General features: G+C 54.1%; 1 protein-coding gene across 1 annotated transcript in view; it reads right to left on the bottom strand.

Annotated features, from left to right (window-relative positions):
* LOC108516313 (translation initiation factor IF-2-like) overlaps positions 1-22,502 on the bottom strand; it is a 36,659-nt gene that overhangs the window by 2,827 nt on the left and 11,330 nt on the right. Inside the window, exon 5 of the mRNA XM_017853721.1 lies at positions 10,564-10,703. Coding sequence (XP_017709210.1) covers positions 10,564-10,703 — 140 coding nt within the window. The remainder of the gene's footprint in view (positions 1-10,563; positions 10,704-22,502) is intronic.

Here is a 22,502-nt window from a genome sequence, read left to right as displayed (position 1 = left end):
GGTCTCGATCTCCTGACCTCGTGATCCGCCCGTCTCGGCCTCCCAAAGTGCTGGGATTACAGGCTTGAGCCACCGCGCCCGGCCAAGCTTCTTTTCTTTTCTTTCTTTTCTTTTCTTTTGTTTTCTTCTTTTTTTCCTTCTGTTTTCTTTTCTTCTTCTTCTTCTTTTTTTTTTTTTTTTTTGAGACGGAGTCTCGCTCTGTCGCCTGGGCTGGAGTGCAGTGGCCAGATCTCAGCTCACTGCAAGCTCCGCCTCCCGGGTTTACGCCATTCTCCTGCCTCAGCCTCCGAGTAGCTGGGACTACAGGCGCCCGCCACTTCGCCCGGCTAGTTTTTTGTATTTTAGTAGAGACGGGGTTTCACCGTGTTAGCCAGGATGGTCTCGATCTCCTGACCTCATGATCCGCCCGTCTCGGCCTCCCAAAGTGCTGGGATTACAGGCTTGAGCCACCGCGCCCGGCCCTCTTCTTTTTTTTCTTCAGACAGAGTCTCACCCTGTCGCCCAGGTTGGAGTGCAATGGCACGATCTTGACTCACTGCAGCCTCTGCCTCCCAAGTTCAAGTGATTCTCCTGCCTCACCTTCCCATGTAGCTGGAATTACAGCTGTGTGCCACCACACCCAGCTAATTGTTTGTATCTTTAGTAGAGACGGTTTCACCATGTTGGTCAGATTTCAAACTCCTGACCTCATGATCTGCCCACCTCAGCCTTCCAAAGTGCTGGGATTACAGGCGTGAGCCTCTTGCTATTCTTTATAAGTATCTCTTATAGTTCAGTATTTATTTTAATGGGTTTTAATCTTTTTTTTTTTTTTTTTTTGAGACAGAGTCTCGCTCTGTCGCCCAGGCTGGAGTGCAGTGGCCGGATCTCAGCTCACTGCAAGCTCCGCCTCCCGGGTTTACGCCATTCTCCTGCCTCAGCCTCCCGAGTAGCTGGGACTACAGGCGCCCACCACCTCGCCTGACTAGTTTTTTGTATTTTTTTTAGTAGAGACGGGGTTTCACCATGTTAGCCGGGATGGTCTCGATCTCCTGACCTCGTGATCCGCCCGTCTCGGCCTCCCAAAGTGCTGGGATTACAGGCTTGAGCCACCGCGCCCGGCCTGGGTTTTAATCTTCATATTAAAAGAATCACAATGTAAATATCCTTTTGGGTCTTTCTTCTTTTTCCCACCATGTTATTACATGTCACTGTGGTCCATTTTCATTGCTGGATAGTATTCCAGTGTTATTTATTTACTTATTTTTTTGAGATGGAGTCTCACTTTGTCACCCAGGCTGGAGCGCAGTGGCATGATCTTGGCTCACTGCAACCTCCGCCTCCTGGGTTCAAGCAATTCTCCAGCCTCAGCCTCTCCAGTAGCTGGGATTACAGGCATGCGCAACCACTCCCAGCTAGTTTTTGTATTTTTGGTAGAGACAGGGTTTCACCATGTTGGCCAGGCTGGTCTCAAACTCCTGACCTCCAGTGATCCACCTGCCTGGGCCTCCCAAAGTGCTGGGAATACAGGTGTGAGCCACCGCACCCAGCATTCCATTGTTATTTAACCAGTCTCTTATCAGTATATATGTATCTTTGAGACAGGGTCTCATTCTACACACACAACTGGAGTGCGGTGGTTCTATCATGGCTCACTGCAGCCTCGACCCCCTGGGCTCAAGCGATCCTCCCACCTCAGCCCCACCAAGTAGCTTTAACCACTTACTGATGGACATTTGAGTTGTTTCGAGTCTTTTGCTATTACAAATAAATGCAGTAATCAATAACATATGCTAATTTACATATATGCAGGAGGATGTCTAGGAGAGATTCCCGAAAGTTGAATTACCAGGTCAAAGGGCAGTGCATTTTTCATTTTTTAATTTTTATGTATGTATGTATGTGTGTATTTTATTTTATTTTATTGAGATGGAGTCTTGCCCTGTCACCCAGGCTGGAGTGCAGTGGAGCAATCTTGGCTCACTGCAGCCTCCACCTTCTGGGTTCAAGCGATTCTCCTGCCTCAGCCTCCTGTAGTAGCTGGCATTACGGGTGCACACCACCATGCCCGGCTAATGTTTTTTGTGTTTTTAGTAGAGACGGGGTTTTGCCATGTTGCCCAGGCTGGTCTCGAACCCCTGGGCTCAAGCGATCCACCCACCTTGGCCTCCCAAAGTGCTGGGATTACAGGCATGAGCAACCACGCCTGGCCTGTATTTATTTTTTAGAGATGGAGTCTCCCTTTGCTGCCCAGGTGGTCTCAAACTTCTGCCCTCCAGCCATCCTCCTGCCTTGGCCTCCCAAAGTGCTGAGATTACATGTGTGAGCCACTGTGCCCTCTGTGCATTATTAATTTTGAGACAGACGATGGATAGACAGACAAGATGGATGCAGTGGCTCATGCCTGTAATTCCAACACTGAGAGGCCAAGGTGGGAAAATCACTTGAACCCAGGAGTTTGAGACCAGCCTGGGCAACACAGGGAGACCCTACCTCTAAAAAAAATTTCAAAATTAGCTTGGTGTGGTGGTGGTGGTGTGTGCCTGTGGTGCCTGCTACTCAGGAGGCTGAAATGGGAGGATTGGTTGAGCCCTGGAGGATGAGGGTGCAGTGAACCATGATCATGCCACTGCACTGCAGCCTGGGTGACAGTACAAGACCCTGTCTTAAAAAAAATAAGACTGGAAACAGATATTGTCACATTGCCCTTAATAAAAGTTGTATCAGCCGGACGTGATGGCTCAGGCCTGTAATCCCAGCACTCCCCAAGGTGAGTGGATCTCCTGAGGTCAGGAGTTTGAGACCAGCCTGGCCAACATGGTGAAACCCTGTCTCTACTAAAAATACAAAATTAGCTAGGTGTGGTGGTGCACACCTGTAGTCCCAGCTACTCAGGAGGCTGAGGCAGGAGAATCGCTTGAACCTGGGAGGCAGAGGTTGCCATGAGCCAAGATGGTGCCACTGCACTCCAACCTGGGTGACAAGAGCGAAACTCCGTCTCAAAAATAAATAAGAATAATGATAAAAGTTATACCTATTCACTCTCCTACCAGCCCTGCTAGACAGTGCAGCTTCCCAACCTACTAGACAAGTGGGAGACCCTATAGGGGCTGGGCCCTGCAGAGTGACAGGGAGGCTGGGCAGGCTAGGGTAGTGTGACCCTTTGCCCCTGCTGGCTGGGTTGCTGATAGGGGCAGGCCGGGTGCTAATGCAATCACAAGGCAGGCGGGCGGGCAACAGGAAACTTGAGCAGGTGTCCTCGAAGCTGAGTCCACAGAGGGGAGCACGACCCCTGACCTCATAGATGCCTCAGTCTTGGCCCAAACGAGCTAGAAAATGAGGAAATGTCCCCCCACCCACTTTCCTAGCAACCTGTCCCCACAGGGTGTGACAGGGCATGTGAGAACACACAGGCCTCAGACCAAGAACTGGGAAAGTTGACCAAAAAGAGCTGAGCCTGTGGACAGAAATGGCAGTCTTGCAACTTCCTCTCATGGTTGAGACACTGGGAGAGGCTCCTTGGGCCCCAGCCAGGGTCACCTGGGCCCCTCTGAGCTCCCCAAGTTTTGCTGACAGCACTGGGCTGGCTCTTCGGTGCATTAAGGCCTTTAACAATGATTGACTTGGGGCCTCTGCACGACAGGCAGCCCAAACAGGCAGGGCCCTTTATTCCCGCCCTCACGGGCCTGCTCTTCAGCAGGGGAAGACCATGATGAACTCATGCCAGTGAGTGTCCCATTGCATGTTGGAAGGTGACACTCGCCATAGGAACAAGGGCACGCAGCTGGGTAAGGGGCTTGCGGTAGAGGACAGAGTGGGTGACAGTTTGCAGTATTCATGAGCGCGGGCAGGGCAGGCTTCACCAAGAGAGGTGCATCCAGCAAACCCCGGAAGCAAGTGAGGGAGCGAGCCAAGCAGCTGTCTGGGAGAAGAATTCCGGGCAGAGGGACTAGTCAGTGCCAATGCTCCAGGCAGGAGCGTGAGCCAGGGACGGTAAGGGGGCCTATGGGGGCCCAGTCAGTGGCAGAAGCTCAGACAGGGCCAGTCAGGTCAGGTCATGGTATGGAATTTGGCTTTGACTCCAGGAAACGTGGAGTGTGTCGCAGGGTGTGGCCTCTCTTATTCGAATCTGAAGCTGGTGCCATGGTACAGATGAAGAGACTGAGGCTCAGAAGCGGCCGTGACTTGGCACAGCGTGGCTTGGCCAATCCAGGGTGTAGGTGAGGCTTTCGCCCAGGTCTGCCTGAGACCTAGACCCCAGCTGTGCACCATGGCAGTGCTCCAGTGCTTGTGGGTGGTGACAGGCAAGCACTGGAGGGTGCCCTGCTGGGCACTAACTCATCCCACCCTCACGTAACCCTATGAGGTAGGCCTTGTCAGTGCCATTTTGCAGATGACAGAAGTGCAGTTCCCGGAGGTGAGGGGCACGGCCAAGGGCACAGAGCCGGGAGGCAGGGCAGGAGGCCACTGTGGTTCTCAGGGCCCCTCGGGCCTGTGCCTCCGTGGCTGTCCCTGTCTCAAGGTTCTCTGATACTGCCCTACTTAAAAGTCTTCCTGAGCTCTCGTCCTCAAGCTGAAGCCCAAACCTCCAAGGCCTGTGCGGGAACTTCCAATGCCCGGAGTCCGGCCAGCTGTTCTGCCCGTCCCCAGCCCGAGTGGACAGCCCCACCTCCGCCTCCAGCCAGAGGACAGCGCCCAGCATTCCCAGAACCTTTCTCAGTCTCCCCAGCCTTTGCGTGCAAGCCCACCCACTTCTACACCCTCAGACCTCTGTCTTTCAAGAGCTTGCCTCCTCCAGGCTGCCACCCAAGACCGCCTCTCCCTAGATTCCCCCCACCGCTCCCCAGCTCTGCCTCAGTCTCTCGTCCCACTCTGCCCCAGCCCCAGTGGCCAGGGGCAGCTAGACCTCTGAACCCCAAATCCTGGCCAGCCCCCCACACCCTTGTCCCTGCTGACCAGTTCTACAGATGGGGCGCTCACCTCCTGGCCACATCACTCAGGCTTCGGCACCTCAAACCCACCGCCACCCACAGCGACTTCCTTCTGCTCACCACGGGCAGCACCACACCCCCCTGCTCGCTCACTGAGGACAGGAGCTGCCTCCCCACCCCAGACCCTTCCCCTGTGGAGCCCCCTCCGCCATGCCCTGGCTCTAGGTTCCCCTGAATCTTTCCCTAAGGATTGGCTGTGTGGCCTTTGGGTTAGTTCCTTCCCTTCTGCAGAGCTCAGATGCTCCAATTTTACAGAGCAGTCAACAGTACCCACTTCCCAGCATTGTCCTGAGGACTGAAAGACATGGTCTGCGAAAGCCTTTGCTTGGTATACAGTAGGGGTTCGATAAGTGCACATTTCCTCCATTGACCTCCACAAATGCAGAGGTTAAGATTGTGGCTTCGGAGACCCTGATTAGAATCCTATCCCCACTCCTCATTCACTGTGTGGCTGACGGCAAGTCACTGATTTCTCAGAGCCTCAGTGTCCTCATCTGCAAAATGGGAACATTAATAGAACATTCCTCACGGAGTTGCATGAACTAGATGAGGTAGCACTTGGCTATCCATGTGTGACAGGCCCTGCATCCCACCACAGGGAGCAAGTTCAGCCCTGTCCTCAGCCCTCCAAGCTCGTACCCTGGGCCTCCCCACAACCGCCTCGGAGAAACAGAAATGCAGGGCCTAGAAGCTGGCAGAGGAGGCCCTGAGGCAGTGGCATCTTAGCCTCTGTCCCTGGACGATTCCCCACCTGCCTGGGGCTCCCAGACTGTACTTGCTCTTACCCTCCCTGTCTGAGAAACCAGCTCTTGGGAAGAAAAGCCAGCCTGGGAGAAAGGGCCTAGCTCTGGAGTAGGGACCCTGTGATAAGATGAGCGGGGCCCTTTGAAAAGACAAGGAAACCAATCATGACCGTTCCCACCATGGGCCCAGCACACGATATCTTTACAATCGGGTTATCCATTTTACAGATGAGAAATGGGGCTCAGAGTGGACGCTTACACCTCCTCCAGGAAGAAGGGCCAGAATCAGGATTTGCACCCAGGGTTGAATTCCTCCCAAGCCTGTGATCTCAGCCCAAGGCTGCCCGAGTGTGTGCCTTGAGCCCTTGGAGAAAGGGATAGTGGGCCCGGAGGGGCCAGTGAGTGAGGAGCTGAATTCAGCTTTGAGGCTCTGGGGCCCCAGGCCAGTGCAGGGCTGCCCAGGGGTCCCGGGCTAGGGGTCGGGGGCAGCGCAGGGTGAAGGAGCAGGAGGCCAGGGCCTGGAAGGAGTTAACTGCGTGAGGGGCCCGAGTGAATCAGAGGCTCCGCAGGCTATGATGGAAATTCCCTGTGCATGGCGTGTGGTCACCCAGAAAAGGGAAACGGTGCTTTTCGGAGCAGGGGACGGCGGGGGCTGGAGCTAGGGAGCAGACACCAGCCTGGGTGGGGCTGGTGAGGGTATTGTGACAAAGGAGGCCTGGCGTCAAGGTCTGCTCAGGCCTTGGGCGGGAAGAAGGAGATGAGGAGCCGCCAGGCCAGGCCAGGCCTGATTGTGCTACGGTGTGTCCATGGGCCCTGATGGTTGAGTAGGAGTTCACCAGGCCAGAGGAACTGCTAGAGCCAAGGCACAGGGCTGTGACTCAGCATGGAGCCCATCCACCCTGCTTTTGCTGGCAAACTCATTCCTGTCCTTCAAGGCTCATCCCAAGGAACACCTCTCCCACCCCAGGCAATACTCATAGCTCCTCTGAGTCCCACTGCCTTGGTTTCCCACTTGGAGCTCACAGGATTTTTTTGTTATCTGCCTTCCCTATAGGACTATGGGTTCCACAAGGGCAGGGGCTGTGTCCCAGCTGTAGAAACAGGTTGTGCCCAACACAGGGCCAGCACCAAGTAGGCGCTCTGTATTTGTGGAATGACAATTTCGCAGAAAAGGAATGTGGGGCCCAGAGAGGTGGCGCTCAGTCAGCCAGCTGGTGCGGCAGAGCGGGGCTCAGGCCGGGCGCCTCCTCAGCTGGGACTGGTCAGGAGGGAAGGAGCATGGCAGGAAGATCCCTCCCCTGGGGCAGGGCAGGGGGAGACGGCAGGGGCCACCGGGCGCTGATGGCCAGGCAGGGAAGGTAACAGGTGGTGCTATGGTCCATGCCCTGCTTCCCCCTTGAGCTTCAGGCCAGCCCTGCTACTGCCCTGGTCACAGCGCTAGAAAACGTCCGCCCTCCCAGGAGGGAGATGAAGGTACAAGATGAAGCAAGGGGCAGTCAGAGGAAGAGAGAAGGACACTGGGTTCTAGATTTTCCCAGTGAAATCTAGAATCTCCAGACGCTTTGTAGCTGCGTGAACTTGGACAGGGTCTCACAGTGTTGCCCAGGCTGGAATGCAGTGGTGTGATCATAGTTCACTGCAGCCTCAAACTCCCAGGCTCAAGCAATCCTCCCACCTCAGTCTCCCCAGTAGCCAGGACTAGAGGCATGCGCCACCATGCCGGACTAATTTTTTTTTTTTTTTTTTTTTTTTTGTAGAGTCGGGGTCTCACTCTGCAGCCCAGGCTGACCTCCAACTCCTGGGCTCAAGTGATCCTCCTGCCTTGACCTCTCAAAATGCTGGGATTACAAGAATGAGCTACTGTGTCTTGCCCTCACTTTCCACTTCATGATGGAGAAAATGGAATAGGCTTGTTCTGAGGGCAGAATAAACTAACGGGTGTAACTGTAAACCTCTGTACCGATGTGAGGGAGACTGCCCGTTAGCTGCAGTGACTATTTGTAGTCTGGTCTCTCCCTGGGGGCTGTGGCAGTACCATCCCGCCAGCCAGCTCCTAAGCAGTGTTAGGCTCAGACCCAGCATCCATCTGTCCCAGCTCCTCTGTGCCTGGTGAAGGCCTATGACCTGCGCCAGCCTGACAAGGAGGCCAAAACCCAACTTGGATGACTGAGAATGATGGCCGGGGCTTCCTGTCCAGAAACGTGCCCCCTGAAGGCCTCAGCTGCTGCAGCTCCACCACAGCACCCCAGATTTCTGGGCCCTCTCATGTCTGCTTGAAGGTCAAGGGCATCCGGAAAAGCTGCCCTCAGGCAGGGACCGGCGGCATGGAGGCGACCATCGGGGTTGGAGTGTCTCCAAGCATGAAGGGGAACTGAGAACTGTGGGAATGGGCTTTGTGTAGTGCGGGGTGGGCTGGACCTCATGGGAGGGGGCTTGCTCCCAAGAGCTCAGACTGATGGGGTCCTGGGGTGGAGAGGAGAGGGGCTCGGCAGAGGTGGGGTTGGGGACACCATAGGGTGCTTGCAGGTCATCCAGAGTGGGCTGGCCAGGCAGTGGGAGGTGGGGGAGCTGTGCGGGGAAGGAAAGAGGAAGCCAAGGGGACAGGGGGATGGGCTGCTGGGGATGGAGTGGGGTGGGGCTGGGGACCTGGAGCCACTTTGGCCGCAGCCACTTCGCTTCTCCCGGTTTCGGTTTGTAAATAGCTGTCGGCTCCGTGGGGCGGGATGGGCCTGTCCCTTCTGCGGCCTGTGTCCAGGGAAGCCCAGGTCTCAGAAGCTACAGATGCTCAAGCCCTGGATTTGGGGACCCCAGGAGGCCCACAGCCCAGTCAGCCTTTGCCTGGGTTGGTGGGTTCTGGGGGGCCCAGTTCTGGGCAGTCCCAACCTGTGGTCACTGAGGTAATGCAGCTGGGCTGGGGGAGCTTCAGAACATGATGACTCGGCCACCCTGGGCTTATTTATAACTGGGCCTCCGTGGCCAGAGCAGCTGCTGAGCAGCCAACTCAGCACTCAGGCTGGCCCGAAACGCCAAGGCAGGCCACAGGACAGTGAGGGCCAGGCTGCCCTGACGGCCCCTCAGCCTGAGCCAAGGGGTCTTGAGTTCTCCGAGGCCTCTTTGGCTGGGACTGTGATGTGATGGGCAGGACTTGGGTTTTAGGGGAGCTTCTTGTGGAGCCAGCGTCTTGAACCTCCTGGACCAAAGGGATGGTTGAGCCCAGCCAGTGAACTGGCCACTCCCAGGGGGCACAGGGCTCGGCCTTCTCGCAAAGAGCCTCTTCCTCCCGAGGTCAGATGCTGTCAGCAAACTCGACCAGAAGCAAAGTCATCTCCCCTCCCCTTCTTGCAATATCAGCTTAAAAACAAAACACAACAGATTCGGAGAAAGGGCAGTTCGGGCACCGAAGGCCCGACCCCAGGCGGGCTGGCAGGTGGGAGAAGCATGGGTCTGTCCTGAGGCGCCCACGTCACCCCACACCAGCACCCACCTCCGTGGCAGCTGGGAAGGGCTGGCCCTGCCCCACCCTGCAAATCACCTTGTGAGGAAGCGTGCTAGGCGGTGTCAGCCCCTTTCCCAAGGTTTGCAGGAATAAAGCCTCCTAAAAGCCTATTCCTCCCAGATCAGTGTGGCCTCTGCCGCCCCCGATTCCATCAGCACCCTGTCTGCCAAACGTGGGCCTGCTCCTCCCACCTCCAAGCCTTGCTCCAGTGTGGAACCCCCACTGGCCTCACCTGTTCCCCTCTCTGCCAAGATCTACACCAAGTTCCACCTCCAAGGCCCCAGCCTCAGTGCTGTCCCCAAAGCTTTGGCTCTTGGGATGCAAAGCCCAACGAATGTCAGAACCGGGGTGGGAATGGGCGAGGGGTTTTAGACCATGGATGCTGAGGTACTGCAGGAAAGAGGAAGGTGGGCCTAGAGAGGGAGAGATGGCGGTGGCACCTGGCAAGTGCAGAGCTGAGAGCAGAGCCACGTGCCCTGACTCCCCACCTAGCGCTCTCACCCCTGGACCTCTGACCTCCAGGACCACCTGCTTGGCCCCTTCCTCTTGGCGGAAGCTGTTAGGGAAGGGAGGGATGGTGGCCTGCTGTGGGGGAAACTCGGGCCACCACTGCCCGGGTCTGGGGCCTGGGGGTGCTGGGCCCACGTAGGCCCCTCTGGGCAGGGTCGGGGCGCCCAGCCTGGAGCCGCCGGGGCTGCAGCTGCCCCTGTTTCCACATCGGCAGCAGCAAGGCCGGCGCCTGAGAAAACAGGAAGCGCCCAGTCACCACAGGAAGCATGTGTGCGCCGCCTCCCCACCCCCGGCCCATTGCAAAACGCCAACAGCCCATTACCACAGGCACCACACAGCGGCCAGGAGAAACGCTCCGGCCACCAGGCCTGCCGAGGAGCCGGACACAGCCTCCGGCCCTAGCCAGCCTGGGCCAGGCCTCAGGGGCATGTCCAGCCGCGGCCTGGAGGAGCCCGGAGTCCCCCAGGCCTCAGGCCTCAGCCTTCTTCTGGGCTCTCAGCCCAATCCCCAGGCCAGCCAGGGCCAGGCCTACTTTGGCCACCCCTAAATCAGAATGTGGGGTCAGGGGTCACAGAGAAGCCATTTCTCTGACCTAGTGTTTGGTGTCCAGGAACTCTGTGCCCAACCTTCACACCCTGGCAGTCCTCATGAGGCCATTGGCCCAGAGCCCGCCATCCCCCCAGACCCCTGGGAGCCGCCTGCTGCCAGGTCCACACCTGCCACACCCTCCGCCGGGCCCCAGCCCCCTCCCAACAAGGACCGTGCTGGTCCCTGGGGGTCCTGCCCCACCTTGCCTTGGGGAGGCGTGGGCCCTCCTCCTCCCACCCTGCCGGCCCTCACTCACCTCTTGCTTCTGGTTCCCCAGGCTCAGCCCTCAGAAGGAGACGAGAGTCCAGGGAGGCCGAGGCCCGCTCCTGGGGAGGCCCGTGCTCCTCCAGCCCCGGGGACAGCAAGGAAAAGAGAAGAGAGCAGAGCATTTCATGGCTATAATAAATCAAAGGGGGAAGTCGGAGCAGGAGAAATAAGAAACTTCCCTTGCCTGGGCACGGGGACCTGCCAGGCAGCAGCCCCCGGGTGCCCCGCGGCCTTCCCTCCTTCCTCCTGCCTCCCTGGCCAGTGCCCAGATCTCTCTTCAGGCCTAGGTACCCCCATCTACCCAGAGACACCCGCCCCTGGACACCCAACAGCCCTCCTCGCTGCGCTCCCCGGGCTGGCACCTCTCCACTTGGCCTCAGTTTCCTCTTAATTGGCACAGAAAGCCCTGGGTCATGTAGTCAGGCTGCCCAGCAGAGAGGGATGAAGACAGAAGACAGGCAGTGCCCCCTCTGAAACAAGGACCCTCAGTGGACAAAGGGAGGGGTGAGGTGTCCTGAGAACTCCTAGTGGGACAGTTGGAGCTGCCTGGACAAACGTCTGGGAGTCAAGACGAGAGGGAGAGGCAGCAGAGTTCAGAGCAGAGATGGGGCCAGCCCCAGGCCGTGACAGCTGGCAGGCCCTCAACCATCAACCTCAACCATCCCTGAACTTCTCCCCAGCCAGACCAGGTGGCCCGGGGCCTGGGGCTTGAAGGGCCTAGAGGTCACCGTGGGGCATGAGATGTCCACAGCCTTGGGACATAACCGGGGTGTATCTTCTCGGAACATCCACTCAGGTAGAAGACTGAGAGGGGAAGATGTTTTTAAGAAAGGGGAGGGAAATCCCCACACATTAAAGAGAAGGATGCAAACTTATATGATTTTTTAAAGATAAAATAAGGAATTTCAGGCTGGGCGTGGTGGCTCACACCTGTAATCCCAGCACTTTGGGAGGCCAAGGCAGGTGGATCCCCTGAGGTCAGGAGTTTGAGACCAGCCTGCTCAACATGGTGAAACCCCTGTCTCTGCTAAAAATACAAAAATTAGCCAGGTGCGGTGCCGCGTGCCTGTAATCCCAGCTACTCAGCTATTCGGGAGGCTGAGGCAGGAGAATCGTTTGAATCTGGGAGGCGGACGTTGCAGTGAGCCGAGATTGTGCACTTCAGCCTGGGAGAGAGAGTGAGATTCCGTCTCAGAAAAAAAAAACGGCCGGGCGCGGTGGCTCATGCCTGTAATCCCAGCACTTTGGGAGGCCGAGGCAGGCGGATCACGAGGTCAGGAATTCGAGACCAGCCTGGCCAACATGGTGAAACCTCGTCTCTACTAAAAATACAAAAATTAGCCAGGGTGTGGTGGCACACGCCTGTAAGTCTCAGCTACTTGAGAGGCTGAGGCAGGAGAATAGCTTGAACCCAGGAGGCGGAGGTTGCTGTGAGCCGAGACCATGCCATTGCACTCCAACCTGGGTGACAGAGTGAGACTCCGCCTCAAAAAAAAAAAAAAAAAACAGAAACAAAAATAAGTAAATAAACAAATGGAGAAATGCCTAGCTCAGAAGTTTGCAATAAGGAACAAATGAGGCTGTGGAGTGGGGCCTTGGGGTAATTGTTTGGCCGGCAACACACTGTGGCCACCCTCTTGTCGCCTCCCTCTCGCCTGCCTGAGTTGGGGTGAACACTCCAGCTCCCCACTCTTCTCTGAGAAACCCCAGGGCCCCTCCCTGGCCTCCCTCTGGCCCTTCCTGACCTGGGGGAGTGCTGAAGCTGAGGCTGCCAGCCCCACCCTCAAGGTGCTCCCTCTCTGGGACAGAAACCTTAGAGGTTTCAACTCCCACCCTGGCAGGACTCCCCACTTCTGCTCACACTTCATGCCCCTTACATGACATCCCCACCCCCGCCCCGAGACTGCCTTAATAACTACAGGTATTCACCAGGCACTCTACATACACAGCATCTTGTAATCCTTGACGCTGCAAGCGTTCTCATCCCCGTTTCACAGATAAGGAAATGGAGGGTCGGGAGGACTGACAGGTGCAAGCTCAGCTGGCTAGAAAGGGGCATGACTGGCCGGGCGCAATGGCTCACACCTGTAATCCCAGTACTTTGGGAGGCCAAGGCAATGGATCACCTGAGGTCAGGAGCGCGAGACCACCCTGGCCAACATGGTGATACCCCATCTCTACTAAAAATAAAAATAATTAGCCGGGCATGGTGGCAGGTGCCTGTAATCCCAGTTACTCAAGAGGTTGAGGCAGGAGGCTGAGGCACAAGAATAGCTTGAACCCAGGAGGTGGAGGTTGCAGTTAGCCGATATCGTGCTATTGCATTCCAGCCTAGGTGACAGGGTGACAGAGCAAGACTCCATCTCAAAAAAAAAAGTAAAAAAAAAAGGGGCAGCACTGAGATGAGAACTGTTTTCCTGTGTGCCCATCCAGTGGAAAGCCCATGTAAACCCTAAGGCAAAGCAGCATCTCTTTGGAAAAAGACTTCAAGCCTTTTAGATTCTCACTGCTGCCTCCAGGCCCATGGCTACCACCTCTTCCCCGCTGTCCTACCCCTGTCCCTGTTTTCAGTTGTCCTGCTTCTCCTGGTCCAGGCTGGAGGATATGAGAGTTGAAAAAATTCCAGCCTCTGGTGCCCATAGGAGCAGAGAGATGGTAAAATCCAGAAAGGGAATGAGCCAGGCTCCCCTTGGCTCTCAGTCCTGGGCACGAACACGTATAACAGTGGGATTTAACTCCCTGGGAGACAGGCCCAAAGAGGCATCCTTCCTGGTAGTGAGAACTAAGTGCGTCTGCACCAGACATTCCCACATTTAAATCTCAGCTCTGCAATGGATAGACCACCCCCGGGTGACAACATGAAAATGGGAGAAAATGCCTCTCCTGGCCTGGAGATCTCACAGGAGGGAAATGTGTTTCTAACAGCCATGAGCCCAGCCCTCCTTCACGCACCGGCTCTGTCCAGTAGGTACGATTATTACTCCCACTTCACAGACGAGGAAACCCAGGGAAAAGAGACATCCCAAGGTCACACAGCCTTGCAGGGGCTTGAACCCTAATCCGGTCTAACTCCAAGTCCGATGCACTTACATATACCCGAGATCTCCTCCTTCCTTTTCTCCTAGGAGTTCTGTACCTTCCTATCCCGCAGGGTCGGGCCCTGGGTGGCAAGTTGAACCATGACTGGATGGGACTGGAGGGCTTGGCCCTGCCTGGGTGAGGCTGCAGTCCCCAAATACCCAACTGCCCTTGCTCTTGGCTGGGCTGAGGGACTGCTGCCTGGGCAAAGAGTTGTGGACCAGCTGCAGCGGCACCTCCCCGCCATGTTGCCTTGGGTCACCCTGACCTCTAACCTCGTTGGTGTCTGACTTTCTTGGGAGAGGGGTATAACCCCTTCCAGGGGGCCTGCAGGGTGGGGCTGGGACACTAAGAAAGTTGCACTTGAGCTTCTTCATTGGCTCAGCTCCTTCCGAGGCCCTGGAAGGGGCCTCGGCAATTTTGTTTTTGTTTTTTGGTGGGTTTTTTTTTTTTTTTTTTAGATGAAGTCTTACTCTGTTGCCCAGGCTGGAATGCAGTGACACGATCTCGGCTCACTGCAACCTCCGCCTCCCGATTTCAAGTGATTTTGCTGCCTCAGCCTCCCTCCCGAGTAGCTGGGACTACAGGAGGACTCCACCATGCCCAGCTAATTTTTTTTAATTTTATTGTATTTTTTGTATTTTTAGTACAGACAGGGTTTCACCATGTTGGCCAGGCTGGTCTCAAACTCCTGACCTCAGGTGATCCACCCACTTTGGCCTCCAAAGTGTTGGGATTACAGGTGTGAGCCACCGTGAACGGCTGTTTTGTTTTGTTTTGTTTTTGTTTTTTGTTTCTTGTTTTGAGACAGAGTTTCGCTCTGTCACCCAGACTGGAGTGCAGTGGCGCAATCATCTCGGCTCACTGCAACCTCTGCCTCCCAGGTTCAAGCGATTCTCCTGCCTCAGTCTCCGGAGTAGCTGGGATTACAGGCACCCGCCATCACGCCCAGATAATTTTTGTATTTTAGTAGAGATAGGGTTTCACCATATTGGCCAGGCTGGTCTCGAACTCCTGATGTCAAGTGATCCGCCCGCCTTGGCTTCCCAAAGTGCTGGGATTACAGGCGTGAGCCACTGCGCCCAGCCTCAGCAATTTTGTATTTGTGACTTTGTAATCTTTTCCTTAAAGAGTGCCTCCCAAATGGTTTTAAGCTTCAGGCTTCACGGAACCTAGATCTGTCCCCAGGGTGGGGCGGTGGAAAGCGTTCCAGCCCCCTCCCACTTGCTTTTTGCATGCTGGCTCTAGGGGTTTGGGTGAAACGCCCCACTCTGCCATCTATACAATAGGGATGAATGATGCGATGCGACGTTCAGGGGACCCTCTGTTCAAAACTCGCCCAACCCACAGAGACCTTCACAAGCCTGCACTTGGTGCATCCCCAACAGCCCCGTGGGGAAAACCGAGCTCCTACCCCCATTTTCCAGCTGAGATAACTGAGGCGTGGAGCGCCGCTGCCTCTCGTCACTGAGGCGGAGTGAGCAGGCTGGAGCCTCATCCCCCACTGCTCCCTGGGGTCTCCTCCCGGGATGCCCAGCCCGGGTAGCAGGAGGGGGGAACTCCAGAGTGCGGGAGCGCTCTGGGGACACTAGGGGCGGAGGCGGTGTCCCGCACTGTCTCACCGCAGGGCCGACCTCGGCCCTTATCTGCTCCGGCAGCTTCCGCCCCTACCCCAGCCCCGCCGCAGGCCCCGGCCCGCCCCCCGAGGCCCTCCCGCGCCGTCCGCCCCCATGGGAGCCGCCCGGAGCTGCCCGCTGCGGCCCAGTTCCAAGCGGAGAGGCCCAGCCCCCAGGTGGGCAGCCGGAAGTGATAAATAACGAGGTGGGAGGGCACCATTGCAGTGAGCGGCCCGAGTTGCCCCGGGATGCTCTCCCCCAACCCAATAGGGAGGCTCAACTAAGTTGTGGTTGGCCAAAATGGGAGGGAGTCCGAGAAGGAAGCAGGAAAGGGGTCCCTTAAGCGCCCAGGGACAGAGAAACAGTGGGCTCAGTTTAAAACAGGGCTCTGAGAGCACACGACCCTCCCCCCACACTAGGAATGCTAGTGGCCTCCCCTGGCACAGGTGTGGGGGGGAAGAGAGAAGCGCGGAGACACCTTAGAGAAAGTGAAAAGCAAGCCACAACTGGAGATGTCTGCCGGAGTGTAGCGGGACAGCCTCAATACATAAGGAACTCCTTGCAAAGAGTCAAGGGAAGAGGAAAATCAACGCAATCCAATATAAACCAAATAGATAACACACCACGGAGAGCAGGCATGTTACGGGCAGAGGAAACGAATTTGCTCAAATACCATCTAGGGAGCTCAACCTCACTGCTGATGCAGGCGATGCAAATTCAGACCTACAATGAGATGCTATTTACACCATCTGAAGGGCAGAAGGGAACTTGTCCTTCAGCCAGAGGTGCAAGGAGGGAGCACCAGACCCTCCTGCATGTGGCTAGTCAGGGTGCCAGCTCCAAATAGCCCCCCAGGGAGAGCAATCTGGCCTTAATCGTCATGAAGTGGAGGCGTAACAGAGGCTGGTCACCACAACATCCCCCCAGGCAACAAATCAAATAAGTTTCTGGCATGTGAGCGCCCAAGAGACAGGGACAAAAATTTTCACCAGCTGCACTGTCCTTAATAGCAGAAAAATCCTGAATGAACCACAGGCCCATTGTATAGAGAATGGATAAAGGTAAACTTACAGTAGACACATTCGCAGGGTAGAGATCATTCAGCAGTGCAAGGTAAGGTGACCCCATGGGTTTCACCATATCATGAAGGAATCTTTTGCACCATGGTATTTGAGTCGGAAAAGTCAGTCCCAGGAAACAGATACAGGTGGCCCTCTTGTATCCCTGGCGTTCCACATTCATAGGAGTTCAACCAACCTCCAGAATGGGAAAAGTATTTGGGACAAAAAAATAATGGTTGAGTCTGTACTAAACATGCTACAGACTTTTTCTTCATTTTCCCCTAAACAATACGTGCAACAACGATTTAACATAGCATTTACATTGTTTTCAGCAATCTAGAGAATGATTTTAAAGTATATGGGAGGATGTGAGTAGGCTAAATTGCAGATATGTTAAATACCACACCATTTTATACCTCAAGGGATTGGGCATCGTGTGGATTTTGGTACTTTTAGGGGGTCCTTGAACCAACTCCCCTGCAATCCCTGCCGGATACCAAAGACAGCTGTCCTTACCCCTTCTCATGAAGTTCAAAAACCAAGCAAGCCACATCTTTACAAATAAAATGTCTTCCCTCTTTCCTAATACTTTTGTTATTGGGGAGATGATACTGATTACCGACCATAAAAGCAAGTCTAGGCTGGCACGGTAGCCCCAACAGATAACACATAGCACTTTGGGAGGCCAGGAGTTCAAGACAGCCTGGCAACATGGCAAAACCCCAACTCTAACAAAAAATATCAAAAAAAAAAAAAAAAAAAAAAAAAAAAGCCAAGCAAGTGCCTGTGGTCCCCAGCTACTTGGGAGGCTGGAAGTGGAAGGATCACTTGAGCCCAGAAGGCCGACGTTGTGTCATGGAAGATCGTGCTATACTCCAGCCTGGACAACGGAGTCGAGACTCTGGCCCGTCAAAAAACAAACAAAAAGAAAAAAATATATATATGTATGATCACACTATATAGGTATATACTAATATCAATCTCCACAAAAATATAAAATATCTAAGAAGTAAACTTGGTATAATTGATGCAGAACCTACCAGGAAAACAATTGTTAAATTCATTAAATATGTAAAACCTTAAAACAGCTTTTTTTTTTTTTAAAGCAAATCAAATGGATATTGTCCTAGTCTGCATATGTATGTCCCAGAAAAAGCTTTAATCAAAAAATAAAAGCAAGAGTCAGGTGTGATGGTGTGCGCCTGTGGTCCCTAGCTTCCTGGGAGACTGGGCGAGAGGATCATGTGAGCCCAGGAGCTTGAGACCAGCCTGGGCAACACAGGAGAGCTCCATCTCTATTTTTTTTTTATTTTTTTTTTTTTTTTTTTTTGAGACCAGAGTTCCTCGCCTTCTGTCGCCAGGCTGGAGTACATGTGGCGCGATCTCAGGCTCACTCAAGCTCTGCCTCCCGTTCGACAGCCATTCTCCTGCCTCCGCCTCCGGAGTAGCGGTACTACAGCGCCCGCCACCCTCGCCCGGCTCTAAGTTTTTTGTATTTTTTTAGTAGAGACAGGGTTTTCAACCATGTTACGCCCAGGATGGCTCCTCGATCTCCTGACCTCGTGACTCCGCCGTCTCGGCTCCCAAAAGTGCTGGGATTAACAGGCTTGGAGCATCGCGCCCGGCCCATCTCTATTTTTAAAAAAAGAAAGAAAGAGGCCAGGCTTGGTGGCTCACACCTGTAATCTCAGCACTTTCAGAGGCCGAGACCGGCAGATCACTTGAGGTCAGGAGTTCAAGACCAGCCTTGCCAACATGGTGAAACCCTGTCTCTACCAAAATACAAAATTAGCCGGGCATGGTGGTGGGCGCCTGTAGTCCCAGCTACTCAGGAGGCTGAGGCAGGAGAATCGCTTGAACCTGGGAGGCGGAGGTTGCAGTGAGCCGAGATTGTGCCACTGCTCTCCAGCCTGGGTGACAGAGCTAGAATCTGAGAAAGGAAAGAAAGAAAGGAAAGAAAAAAAGAAAAGAAAGAAAAGAAAAGAAGGAAGGAAGGAAAAGGAAAGAAATAAGAGCGATCATCACAAAATTCAGGTTTCCCTGAAGAAGGAAACAGGGAGATGGGATAGGGGACAGGTAAGGAAATACGTAAATCAACACAAAAATTAAACAGCCTTGCAGGGACCAAAAGGACAGTGCAGAACGCACAAGGATTTTACCCCAATTTGTGTACCTGACACAAAAGAATGGGAAGGGGAGACATGAAATTGATTTGGACAGACTTTTATTAAGAGTATAGGCAAGGCCGGGCGCGGTGGCTCAAGCCTGTAATTCCAGCACTTTGGGAGGCCGAGGCGGGCGGATCGCGAGGTCAGGAGTTCGAGACCACCCTGGCTAACACTGTGAAACCCCGTCTCTACTAAAAAATACAAAAAAACTAGCCGGGCGAGGTGGCGGGCGCCTGTAGTCCCAGCTACTCGGGAGGCTGAGGCAGGAGAATGGCGTGAACCCGGGAGGCGGAGCTTGCAGTGAGCTGAGATCCGGCCACTGCACTCCAGCCCGGGCGACAGAGCGAGACTCCGCCTCAAAAAAAAAAAAAAAAAAAAAAAAAAAAAAAAAAAAAAAAAAAAAAAAAGAGTAAAAGAGTATAGGCAAAAGCTTGTTTTTTCTAGCAGCCCACACCTGGCAGGGAAAGAGGCCTGTGTATCCAGGGGACAAGGCTAAGGGCTCCAAAGACACACCAACACCCAGGGCCTTCAGGATGGACAGGTCAGGAGGGCTGCAGGGAGGAGAAGGCCTTATCAATAGGCTAGGTTTCAATCGACTGAGATGGCAAAAGGGGAAGGACATCCCAGGCCTGCCGAGGGTGGGGTGGGGGTGACAGAACTTGCCACAGTGGAGAGGCTGCACAGACAGTAGTGAGACTCAGCTGTTCATGGTGGAGCTGCTGGTGGCGGAGGAAGAGGGGAGAGGCCCTGTGCGGTCACTGGAGCATCGCCCAGCCAGGGCTTAGGATTCAGTGGAGAAAATACCCTAGAACTCATGAGGAAGCTAAGGCCGCCCTGGAAAGAATGACTTGAGAAAGGACTGGGGTCGGGGGTTTCAGAGGGGCAGGCCTCCTTTGGAGAAGCTGAGCCTGTGGCCCTGGGGGAGCTGCTGTGCCTCTTTCTAGCTGTGACCCTGAGTAATGAGCTCACCATCCTGAGCCCCAGATGCATTTCAATAAGAGACTGCCACCTGCCTGCTGACCCCCATGGGAGGAAGCCCTGTGACAAGGAGAAGTCCGGATTTCTCACTAGAGATCACACTTTGGAAGCATCCATCCCCAGCCTGTCTCTGGCCCTCGACTGCCAGAGTGGAGGGAAGGATGTCAAAGCATTGGCCATGGCCAGGCCAGCCAGTCTTACAGGGGCCAGAGACAGGAACAAGGGGTTAAAGTCAGATTCTGGGCATTGAAGTGAAGTCAGAGAAATGGATCTGTGGCTTCCGGATCCCAGACACCTCTCAGCCACTTAGAGCCACGCAGGACCCAGGCCCATCCAGCTCTGCTGAAGTTTGTCTGTCCAGCACTTCAACCCAGGAAAATCCTATGGCCTCCAAATCAACTGATAAACGTGTCAGAAAACACTCATTTGTGACCACGCGGGCGCGGTGGCTCACACCTGTAATCCCAGCACTTTGGGAAGCCAAGGCAGCAAATCACCTGAGGTCGAGTTCGAAACCAGCCTGGCCAACATGGTGAAACCCCATCTCTACCAAAAATACAAAAATTAGCCGGGCATGGTGGTGGGTGCCTGTAATCGGGGGACTGAGGCACGAGAATCATGTTAACCTGGGAGGCGGAGGTTGCAGTGAGCTGAGATCGCACCATTGCACTCCAGCCGGTGCAACACAGCGAGACTCCATCCCAAAAACAAAAAAACAGGCCAGGCGTGGTGGCTCACGTATGTAATCCCAGCACTTTGGGAGGCTGAGGTGGGCAGATCACGAGGTCAGGAGTTCAAGACCAGCCTGGCCAACATAGTGAAACCCCGTCTCTACTACAAATACAAAAAATTAGCTGGGAGTGGTGACCAGTGCCTGTAATCCCAGCTACTCAGGAGGCTGAGGCAGGAGAATGGCTTGAAGCCAGGAGGCAGAGGTTGCAGTGAGACGAGATTGTGCCATTGCACTCCAGCCTGGGCGACAGAGCGAGACTCCATCACAAAACAGAACAAAAAACAGGCGGGGAGTGGTGGCTCACGCCTATAATCCCAACACTTTGAGAGGCCGAGGTGGGCGGATCATAAGGTCAAGAAATCGAGACCATCCTGAACAACATGGTGAAACCCCGTCTCTACCAAAAATACAAAAATTAGCCAGGTGTGGTGGTGGGTGCCTGTAGTCCCAGCTACTCAGGAGGCTTAGGCAGAAGAATTGCTTGAACCTGGGAGGCAGAAGTTGCAGTAAGCCGAGATCGTGCCACCGCACTCCAGTCTGGGTGACAAAGCAAGACTCTGTCTCAAAAAACAAAAAAAAAGACAACAAAAAACACTTATTTGTGCTCACCAAGGAGAGAGGGTGGCCACACTCTGTATCTTTAATGTATCTATTCTTTACGTTGCTTTAACATTTTTATACCCATATATCCATACATATAAATAGCATTAATTTCTAGCTCTATATAAAACTTCCCATATGTCAGGCATAGTTCTAAATGCTTTGTGTGTATTCATTCATTTAATCCTCACATCATCATCTCAGTCTAATTTAGAGATAAGGAAACTGAGGCATAAGGAGTTAAGTATTTTGTCCCAGGAAGTCTGGCATCAGAATCGTGCTGTCTTGGATGGGCACAGTGGCACACCCCTATAATCCCCGCGCTTTGGGAGGCTGAGACGAGAGGACTGCTTGAGCCCAGGAGATCAAAGCTGCACTCCAGCCTGGGTGACAGAGTTAAAAAAAAAAAATTTGGCTGGGCGCGGTGGCTCATGCCTGTAATCCCAGCACTTTGGGAGGCCAAGGCGGGCGGATCACGAGGTCAGGAGATCGAGACCATCCTGGCTAACACGGCGAAACCCCGTCTCTACTAAAATACAAAAAATTAGCCGGGCGTGGTGGTGGGCGCCTGTAGTCCCAGCTGCTCGGGAGGCTGAGGCAGGAGAATGGCATGCACCCGGGAGGCGGAGCTTGCAGTGAGCCGAGATCGCGCCACTGCACTCCAGCCTGGGCGACAGAGCGAGACTCCGTCTCAAAAAAAAAAAAAAAAAAAATTGTTATATTCACTTTTGAATTTTCTTTTCTGTTCCCTTTATCGTCTTTCTAAACAAAACAAAACAAAAGAATCTTATTGTCTTAATCACCAAGACACCAAGAGCTAGGCCAGAGAGAGAGAGAAAGACAGAGAGGCTGGATGCAGTGACCCACACCTGTAATCCCAGCACTTTGGGAGGCTGAGGTGGGTGGATCATTTGAAGTAAGGAGTTCAAGACCTGCCTGCCCAACATGGTGAAATCTCATCTCTACTACAAAAAGTAGCCAGGGAGTAGTGGCCCGTGCCTATAGTTCCAGCTACTTGGGAGGCTGAAACCGGAGAATTACTTGAGCCCGGGAGGCGGAGGTTGCGGTGAGGCGAGATCATGCCACCACACTCCAGTCTGGGTGACAGAGTGAGACCCTCTCTCAAAAAAAAAAAAAGAGAGAAAGGGAAAGAGATTTTATATGGTGAGATTTTCATATATCTGAGATGAGATCTGATATAGCTATGCAATTTTACACATTGCATACATGTGATCATATACATCTTTTATTTATTTTTTGAGACGGAGTTTCGTTCTTGTTGTCCAGGCTGGAGTGCAATGGCGTGATCTTGGCTCACTGCAACTTCTACCTCCCAGGTTCAAGCGATTCTCCTGCCTCAGCCTCCCAAGTAGCTGGGATTACATGGATGCGCCACCACGCCTGGCTAATTTTGTATTTTTAGTAGAGGGGGTTTCTCCATGTTGGCCAGGCTGGTCTTGAACTCCCGACCTCAGGTGATCTGCCCGCCTTGGCCTCCCAAAGTGCTGGGATTACTGGCATGAGCCACCACACCTGGCCACATATGGCCATATACATCTTTTAATGTGTTGTTTGCATTATGTTAAAGTGTTAACATTTTTTACATTAGTTCTTCCCACCATAGAATCCATAATATCAGGCCGGGCGCGGTGGCTCAAGCCTGTAATCCCAGCACTTTGGGAGGCCGAGACGGG

Source organism: Rhinopithecus bieti, unplaced genomic scaffold (genome assembly GCF_001698545.2).
Source record: "Rhinopithecus bieti isolate Rb0 unplaced genomic scaffold, ASM169854v2 scaffold_38611, whole genome shotgun sequence".
In the NCBI taxonomy this organism is placed as follows: Eukaryota; Metazoa; Chordata; class Mammalia; order Primates; family Cercopithecidae; genus Rhinopithecus; species Rhinopithecus bieti.
The sequence above is the reverse complement of the archived record's forward strand: the minus strand, read 5'-3'. Positions and strand labels throughout refer to the sequence as shown.